The following is a 9448-nucleotide window of genomic DNA, read 5'->3' as shown; positions in this document are numbered from 1 at the left end:
ACACTTTTAAACAACCATATCTTGTGAGAATTCACTATCATGAGAACAGCAAGAGGGAAATCTGCCCCCATGATCCAGTTACCTCCCCCAGGTTCCTCCCCCGACACTGGGGATTATAATTCAACATGAGATTTGGGTGAGGACACAGAGCCAAACCATACCAAGTAAAATTCATGGTTCCATGAGCTTCATCTCATCAGGACCTCATGTTTCCAATGAATGAATTTCTCTACTTCAGGCCATAGCTCCTGTTGGGTGGCCCTTTTTTTAAGGGAGCCTGAAGATTCTAGTATTTGTCCCTTCCTCTTGCTCCTTCGTGCTTAGGGCAAGTGACAGATCCCCATTGTTGCTACCCTTGGACCTACCCTCCACTCAGGGAATAGGTCTTCATAACACTGCCTCCATTGCCCCATTGACTGTGACACTGGGTTCTTGCCATGATGTTCAGGTGAGAAAATTGTATGATTTGCCTGAAGGTAAAAAATGAGTTAATGAAAGAATAAAACCCAGATTCCAGAATTACTTTTGACTCTTGAAAGAAAGATTGAAGTGGTCTAGCCAACCTTAAAGAATCTCATGGGGAGAAATAAAGGCAAAAATCTCACCTGAAGACCAACAATCATTCTGCAGTGCTTCAGCCAGCTTCTGAAGTATCTCCTGTCCAGTTCCTTTAAAAGTCTCAGAGAACCACCAAAGTAAGCTGAGCTGATGATCTTGGAACTCTTTTAGACAGCCACCTATAGAGTTGACACCAAATCTTACCCATAGAAAAACAGAGCTTTAATACTATTTTGATCATAAATAGATTTCCCCTGTTCTCACTAAAACTCTTCAGTGTTCTAGTTATACTCTCAGTAAAAGAAAGAATCTATTTATCCTTGGCTTAGCAAAATTACCACCTTTTCATGATTCATAGCGCATAAATAATTTTTAACCATAAAAGCAATGTGATTTGGATTGAAGATTTTTAGAGCACAGGTCAGGAGTGGAAAGCCCATTGTCTCAGGGCCACAATCGCATCCTCAATACATGTGAGGTGGAAAATGCCACTGTGGCTTCTCTTGATCCTGTGACTGAGGGTAATAATGTGTCATTTGGAAGACCTGAAGTGAAGAATAATGCACTTGTAAAAATGGTAGTTTGAAAGAAGATATTCATGATGAGCCCCAGCTCTTTCCTCTGATTAAGCTGTTCATTCTGTGCACATAGCAAAACCGTCCCCATGTGTCCCCATGCTGAAGAATCATGGATATGGGGTCATCTCAGCTAGTTTGCTGCAGGAGCATCTGATGAGGGAGTAAAATACTCATCTTTCCTGCTTGAACACCTCCCATTCTCTCAAGCAAATTTGCTTGGAGCTCCCTGAATGTGGTTAGTGATGGTGGTTGGGAGTATATCCTTCCCTCCTCCATAGGTTAAAGCCACCGCTCTCTGATAGGTAGATAATGTGGAAGGACTCTTAGGCTTGGCCCTTGGTAAATCTCTGCTTTTATGGGTTGGGGAGTAGGAAAGGGCAGCAGGAGCATGGTTGCAGTGATGTAGACCTGAAAGATGAACCTGGCTGTGTGTTTTGTGCATTATTTAGAAAGTGGGATACTCGAAGCTACCTTGAAATAAAACTGGCTAGGTGCTTGGTGGTTCTCACAGCTCATCTTTTTATCTTAAAGAGGCACAATATTTTAACCATCTTAGACAAATAAGAACCCCTGTAATCCTCTCAAGGAGGCAGCATTAGTAACCTTTGATAACTGATGTTAGCATTTTCTCACTACTATCAGGAGGATCCAACACAGTCCCAATCTATGTCCTTCAGGTTACAGCATAAGCCCCTCCTTTTTCCTTCTCAGTGGTAACAGATCCACCCATGTCTACATTCCAGTCTATCACTCTTACAAATGTGGAGCTAGCTGCTCCTTAACTCATCCTAGGAGCCCACTCTTCTTCCCTTCTCTCCATTCCTCCTTCCTTTCTTCTTCCTCCTCTTCTTCTTGTTCTTGTTCTTCTTTTGCTTCTTCTTCTTCTTTCTGCTTCTTCTTCTGCTGCTGCTTCTGCTTCTTCTTCTTCTTCTTCTTTTCTTTTTTAGTTTATTAGTCCTGAATTTTTGAGTAAATGCATTTTGTGAGTGCATAGGTACTGTGCTAACATGTTATATGATTTTAAGGTATGAGTGAGACTTCTATTTTTATTTCACAAATGACTTCTGAGATATCCAAGGCAAATGCAGACACTTCCACCTTAACAGAATCTCCTCAGACATGGATCCTTGCTTGGAAGATCTGATTTGTTTGTGAGTTTGTGGGAACTTGCAAAGTTTGTTATGTATTTTGGGAGAAAAATCAGATTTGAAAAATATAAAGAGGGAGATAGGGAGGGAAAATATAAACCCAAGTTCTCTTCAGGAAAATTTCAGAATGGGAGAGGAGAGGGTTGAAGTTTTATATTTGGGAGGTAATTTAATGGCCTTGGTTGGATTCACTTGCACAGGTATAACATCTTGCATTGTGTGAACCAGTCACTGGGAGTGGTGGTGGAAAGGCTGATTTGGATGTGAAACAAAATGCTTATACCAGTTGCCAACATAAACCAAATAACTTTAATATCAAACCATCTAAAGTCAGATAAAGATCACTGAAGAGACATGGGAAAAAACCAGGGAAAGTTTCATACAGTCAGTGGCATTTGACGTTGGGTCTTTAAGTCAAGTTTGGATCTGGAGAGATGGAGGTGGGAAGGGAGAGGAGGAAAGATGAAGCTTCCACAAAAATGGGAAAACATGAGCCAGGTACACATGGAGATAATGGATTGTTCTGGTTCAATAAAATTAACCTGTTGCATGGCCTCTAATTTTCAGAAGGAAGTTAGAAGGAGATCATCCAGGAAATCTGTATGATGAGATCATTAAACATTTCAGTGAAAAATACCCTTGCAATTAATTTCATTTGCAACATGCATGCTTATGAATCACTATATTTGTTGCAATGTTATGAAAAGGTCAAAACTAATTATATATTTGTTATGATTAGCTGAACATTCTAGCTGTCATTTGTTATTTTGGTTCCCTTGAGACAATGTAGACTCAGTTCTATCCCTACATTGGAGTTCTGAGTGTCATTTTTTTAGAACTTTAATGAAAATGTTTCTTTTATCACTGTAATTTGGTTTATTATGCTTAATGCCACCAAATTACTTTTAAATCTTGGCATGGTTTTATTAAAAATGATCTCACTTTAATTTGCTGCTCTAGATACAGAATTCATCATGAAGACAAAACAAACAGCTGCCTTTTCAGAGATGTTCTGAAAGTAGCTTAATGAGAAATCCACAAGTACTGAAGGCATTATGAATGCATTCAAAATTCTCTCTAATGTTGGTTACCTGAAAATCTTTATGTTGTGTGTGTGTGTGTGTGTGTGCTTTCTTTTCCAGAAATTGCTAGACTTTCCCAGTCTCTGACTGGAGAATTTACTAGTATGTGTTTCCGGCGGGCAGATGGAGATGCAAATCTGAGGAAAACTCAATGACATCCACAAACATGGTCTATAAAAATCAAGTGTCTCAACAAAGCTTCAGATTTGAAATGTTACCTATTCAATTCTAATATTATCAAAGGCAGGGACTATATTTTGTTCAAAATCTGTGGCAGGTGTCTGTGTGGCATTTGCTTAAGAGGTTGTCCATTCTTTATTCAGTAAGTCTGCATTTATTATGTACTGTATGCAAGAGGAGGAACAATTTATACAGAGTGATTGGGATATAAAAGAAATATTTGGATTAACCCTTCTAGAAGTTTATAATCAGCTGGAAGTTTACAATATAATAGTCTCCTATGAGACCGTTGGAAACAGTGAAGTTTGAGACACTCACTGGAATGATCACATCACGACATCCATATGCTTTGAGTATGACTTGAATGGCTTGCTTTAGGAATGACAAGTAATAAATCAGTAGCACAACTATTCTGAAGACTAAGTGGTGGACACTTTATTTTATTAAATATTAAGGTGAGAAATGACATTTTCCTACTTAAGCGCCTTGGCAATGCACTGGTATGCTTAAATATTGTATCCAGGAAACACTGATAGCTATTTCTCCATCTATTTTACTAAGTGATGGTGGTAGGCAACTAACTACCCCATGGATAGTTCTTTTAAAATTGAGTCAAAATTTGCATTAAAACAAAAAAAATATTGTAACATGCCTTAGTTAAGAACCTATGCTCTGGACTCTGACAGATTGAAGTCAGAATCTTGTTCTTTAACCAACAGGCAGTCTGTCCTTGGGTTAGCTACTAATGCCTTTTCTTGCAGTTTCTTTTTGTGTAATGCAGATGATAATGCAGAGTGCCAGCCTCGTACATTGAGGCTGAGAGGACACTTGAGATCATGTATGCCCGGGGTCTCCATAGGTTTGGTCAATGGTACTTGGTCTCTAAGGGTTAGTAGGGAGTGGGGTCTGGTTTTGATGCTGTGGTGGGGCAGGGGGTAGTGTTGTACCATTTGCCACTTTATAGTAAAGTGATCTTGGAGAAGCTATCTAACCTCTGAGAACCTCAGTTTTTAAAAATATAGTATTTACTTAGGGTTTCTATGAGCATTACATGAGCAAATGTGAAGGACATGCAAAGCACTTGGATTTAGTACATCCTTGTTAAATGATAGCTGAAATTACAGTTGTTAATGTTACCTGATGTTGTGACCTTGATAATTTACAGAGAGCGTATACCAAATGAGACTAAGGCAATGTATTTTCTCTTTTTGTATAGAGAAGATACATATACATTTTTGTATATGTATATATTTCTCATAAAGTCCAGATGAAATGTCAAGGTTGGTCTGACTCCTCAGGGTCATCCTGGATTACTGTGATGCAGGGTGGAGGTCCCTTGCCTTCTGTTGGCTCCTTTGGATTAGACCCCTATTTTTTCATCAGTGAAGGTTTCAACTTTATCAGTAGAACTCTGTGGCTGCCAAGAAGAAAAAGCTAGGGACCAATGAGTAAAATGTCTTATGATTTATTGTCCAAATCAGGACACTTTTGTGAGAGAAAATAGTGTTTAACCTATAGACCTTCTTGATTTCAGGCTTAATGCTTAATATTCTGGGCAAACTAGAATGTCTGGTTACTCTCCCAATAAAGAAAAATGGATGGGAAATGGGGAGGGAAAAGAAGGAAGAAGGATACAATTGTAAACAAACAAACAAACACATCAGACAACACCTGCACACAAATTCATTTTGAAGTCTCCATTTACCAAGCAGTCTCTCTAAAATGGAAGAAGCTTCTCTAATTGGATATTTTGTGGGTAAAGCTTAAACACAAGTCTCTCCATTGCACCTGTGACATGACTAAGAGTGCACTCGCCTGCAAAGCCAGCCTGCTTGTTTCTGGATTTCTAGATGTTCACATGTCAGGATGGTTTAATGCTGGTCATTTCACTCCCAAGGCTTATGGGACTTTGGGTTATTACTTGTAAACACAGGAGGTCTGTCTTCACTCTGGTGGATTTACTGTTCCTATTTCTGTCTGTTTCTTTCTTCCACACTGCCATTATTTTAAAAATACAGTCTAACCAGAAAAAGTTCCCCTTCCTATACAGAACTAGACCTGAACAAAACTGAGAACTTAGTGTACCTTTGAGGTCCCAGCCTCTCCTTTCATTACTTCTTCCACACACCCATAGGTGCTTTCTCCGGACGTTCCATTACCTTGCTTGCTCTAGCCCTGCATACATTTGTCACTTTTTCCTTTGGACATCCTTCACCAGTTAATGCTTGTTCTCTTCTCATTCTTCCAGGCTGGAGGCATCAACTAAGCAGATTGTCACTTGGGCTTCCTCCAGTCAATGCTCCAATTTTTACTCAACCATGGCCTCTCTGATGTTGGGGAACATCTGGTGGACCATACATTTTAGAAAAGATAGATTTTATGTTTCTTTAAAAATCCCACTACAAGGATAGCTCCCAGAGCTATGTTTCCCTGAGCTGATGCTGTTACCCTTTACATTATTCCTTCTTTGAAACAACAATTTCAGGAGATTCTTGACTAAGAACCCGTGTAGTCCTTTTGTTGAAGGCAGAGGGTTAAATTAAAGCCATAGCTGCTGAGATAGAGGGGGGGAAAATAGCTAGTTAGTTCTATTTTATCTTCATCTAGTTTTCTTTAAGCTACTTTCTCCTTATTTCTGTCTTCCTGCAGCTTCTTTTAGGCTAAGAATAAAAAACTTTGAGCCCTGCACTGTACCTCCAACTCTGTGGGGTCTTGCCTTTTCTCCTGCAATAAAGATGAAGCCCAGATTCGGAATCTGAAAGGAGAATAAATCTTAACTGTGAACATCATCTTTCAAAACAGCTGACCTCCACTTGTTTCCCTGAATATCTCACCTGGGCAATCTTTTTCTTTTAGCACTAAGAAATTGCTGAAGGAAGAAATGTTAGATCTAGTTTTTAATTAACTTCGCCATTGATTTCTACATAACTCTGTATGAGTCACTGTTCTTTAGTGAAAGGGACGAAAATCTCCAAGACTAATGGTTGTTACCAGGAATTTTTCTGGACCAGGTTCCAGATACTCTACACTTTATTCTCTCCTCTGAACTCATTAGCTTACTCTGTTCTTCACCCTAAAACACAAAGATGCACACAGAAACGTAGGCAATTTATATGTGCCAAATGTACTTTCAGAATGAAAATATCAGGGAGAAAGGAAGGTGATTATGCACTACATTTAATAGTTGACATTAAAAAAGTCCTGTTCTACAGTTTTTCAATATATTTTTTAATGAAGTTGTTTATAGCAAGTGTTATATGTATTGAATGAAAATTTAGTTATGTGTAAGTGAAGAGGAAAGAGGCTGGTAGATCTTAAAATATCCATAAACCAGATTGATATACTATATATTTTAGATATTAGAGGTTGATGTACTTCTTTTCTCACAAATTTCTGTAATAGTATGTGAAAAGATAGAGTAATATTTTCTAAAATAAGAGAAAAATTAAAAAATGGGAGAAAAATATTAGAAAATATAAAATAGAATGTCTTGGATATAATTTTTAGTGAAGTGAATAAACTTTGTATTTCCTCCTTCTAATATGTTATCATTCTAGACCATCTTTAGCTGGTCAGATTCATCCTACTCCAATTTATAAATGTTTAATTTAAGCCTCCTAATGCATTTTAATGAACCATTTTCTTCTATTTGTTGTCAATAAAAATTCTGATTGATATGAAATCTGAATATTGATTACAATCCAGCAAAACCTTTGTCCAATATCTGTTATTGTTATTGCCATTTTTAAGGTCATTATTTTTCCGTTTCATGTCTGAAAATATTTTTGTACTTTGAAGGACTAGATTAAAAGTTTCCTAGAGTTGTAGAATAATCCTGAAGAAACCAACCAGTTGTATGAAACACTGACTAATACCTATTTCTTTCCATTATTTCCCAACACGATGAATGCCACCTCAATTTTCCAGTTAAGCTCTCCTCCCACCTCCCTGAATCCTGGAATTTTCCTTTGAGACCACTTTCTGAATCCATGGCTGTTCGGATTGTGCTTCAAAATTACCTCCTTCATCTGGTGGTCTCTCTGCTTCTGGTCTGGTGCAGTTACTGAAAGAATATTTTGGGTGACCTCCCTCTAGTCTCCCTTCTGGTCTTCTTTCCTTAAATTCTTCCTCTACCCTCAGCCAGAGTGACTGCTACCTATCAGGCCTATTGGACTTACTTGCATTTTATATTTTAGCTGCACCAAAGTCATTTTTCCTCTAACATAATAGCCCTATTGTCTCTTATTTCCATGCCTTCTAATATGCTGCGTCCTCAGCCTGGCTCCCTTCACCTGATAATATCTGAGTCATCCTGCAAATCTTAAGTTAGCTATTCCCTTCTCCAGGAAGCCCTGCTTGACCCAGCCCCAGGTTAAATACTTCTGAGGGCTCCTTCAGCTTTGGACTTCCTCTGAGGAAGTTCTAATCCTGCTTTGAGTAATATACTGTTTTTCATCTTTGTTTTGTAATTAATTATGTGAGAACAGAGACTGATACGGTTTGGCTGTGTCCCCACCTAAATCTCATCTTGAATTTTAGCTCCCATAATTCCCACGTGTTGTAGGAGGAACTTGCTGGGAGATACTTGAATCATGGTGGCGGTTTCCTCCATACTATTCTTGTGGTGAATAATTCTCATGAGATCTGATGGTTTTATAAGGGGTTTCCTGTTTTGCTTGGCTCTCATTCTCTCTTGCCTGCCACCATGTAAGATGTGCCTTTCACCTTCTGCCATGATTGTGAAGCCTCCCCAGCCATGTGGAACAGTGAGTCCATTAAACCTCTTTTTCTTTATAAATTACCCAGTCTCGGGTATGTCTATTAGCAGCATAACAATGAACTAATACAGGGACCATATCTGTTTTCTTCAGTATGGGACCCCCAGAACCTAGAATGGTGCCTAGAATGTGGCGAACACTTTTACTTTTTGAATGTAGTTTTGCTTTCTGGTATCCTTTTCCAGCACACTTCACTAATGTTCTGAGTATCATTTAAACTATTTATAAAATTAGACTTTAGAACACAAAGATAAATTGGTTCACATAGTAACTAGGTAACCTGGTATAAACTAAAAGTAATTTTTAAAACACAGCCCAAAATGACTATGTTTGTCTAAACCAATAAGAAGAGTTTTCAAAATAGCGAACTGCACAACTGACGACAAACAGCAAACACATCTTTGCCAATGGGAGCAAGTAATGGGGAACAAACCAAGTTCAACTTGTTCTGGAAAAAAACCCTATTGTTTTATTATTATTTAGAAAGCACACACAACAATTTATTGGGGCAAAAGAAAAAATGCAAAATAAGTGAGCATACAAATTTATTTTAAAAGAACTGGTGTCACTTCCCAAGTCATATCTATGTGAGCTTTTAAAACTTTTGTTTCTTATATCTGTATTCATAATCAGAGTTATGGATATAGATATATGGAAACACATCACACACTCATCAGAAATCCTTTCTCCAAAAATCTGTAGGGAATGCATCCTTTTTCTTCCTACAGGTGTTTCCTTGGATCACGCCACAGTCTCTTTTCTCTGAGTTCGTCTCTGATGACAAGTAAGGATACTTGTGAAGGAAGATTTCCCCTTAGTTCTTGACTTTTTCTTTATTTTTTTCTGATTCTTCAGTGAGATTCCTAGTTCTTCCATGATGGCGTTGAAAGAGAGACACTAGGGAACATGAGATACAGACCATCAGCTTAATTAAGCCTATCTCATGTGCCGTTGACCTGCCTCTTGCCTAGGTATTTATGAACACAAGATATTGGCCTGAAGGCAGCTCTGTCACAATTGGCCAGTTCCCATCACCTCCTCCTCCACCCACTGGCCACCCACCTTTTCTACTCGGGGAAACTGAGATGCCAAGTTAGCTGGGCAAACTTTGGGATTTCATTCAC

The 9448-nt window shown here is 38.5% G+C and overlaps 1 protein-coding gene across 7 annotated transcripts in view; it reads right to left on the bottom strand.

The window, feature by feature from the left end:
• Positions 1–8767: 8767 nt before the first annotated feature.
• Positions 8768–9448, bottom strand: part of GRIK1 (glutamate ionotropic receptor kainate type subunit 1) — a 430746-nt gene continuing 430065 nt past the window's right edge. For all 7 annotated transcript variants that reach the window (XM_055279420.2, XM_055279424.2, XM_055279423.2 and 4 more), the window contains one exon: positions 8768–9221. In XM_055279420.2, coding sequence (XP_055135395.1) covers positions 9066–9221 — 156 coding nt within the window. In that variant the 3' untranslated portion in view covers positions 8768–9065. The remainder of the gene's footprint in view (positions 9222–9448) is intronic.

The sequence above is a fragment of the Symphalangus syndactylus genome, chromosome 5 (assembly GCF_028878055.3).
Source record: "Symphalangus syndactylus isolate Jambi chromosome 5, NHGRI_mSymSyn1-v2.1_pri, whole genome shotgun sequence".
Lineage (NCBI taxonomy): Eukaryota > Metazoa > Chordata > Mammalia > Primates > Hylobatidae > Symphalangus > Symphalangus syndactylus.
The sequence above is the reverse complement of the archived record's forward strand: the minus strand, read 5'-3'. Positions and strand labels throughout refer to the sequence as shown.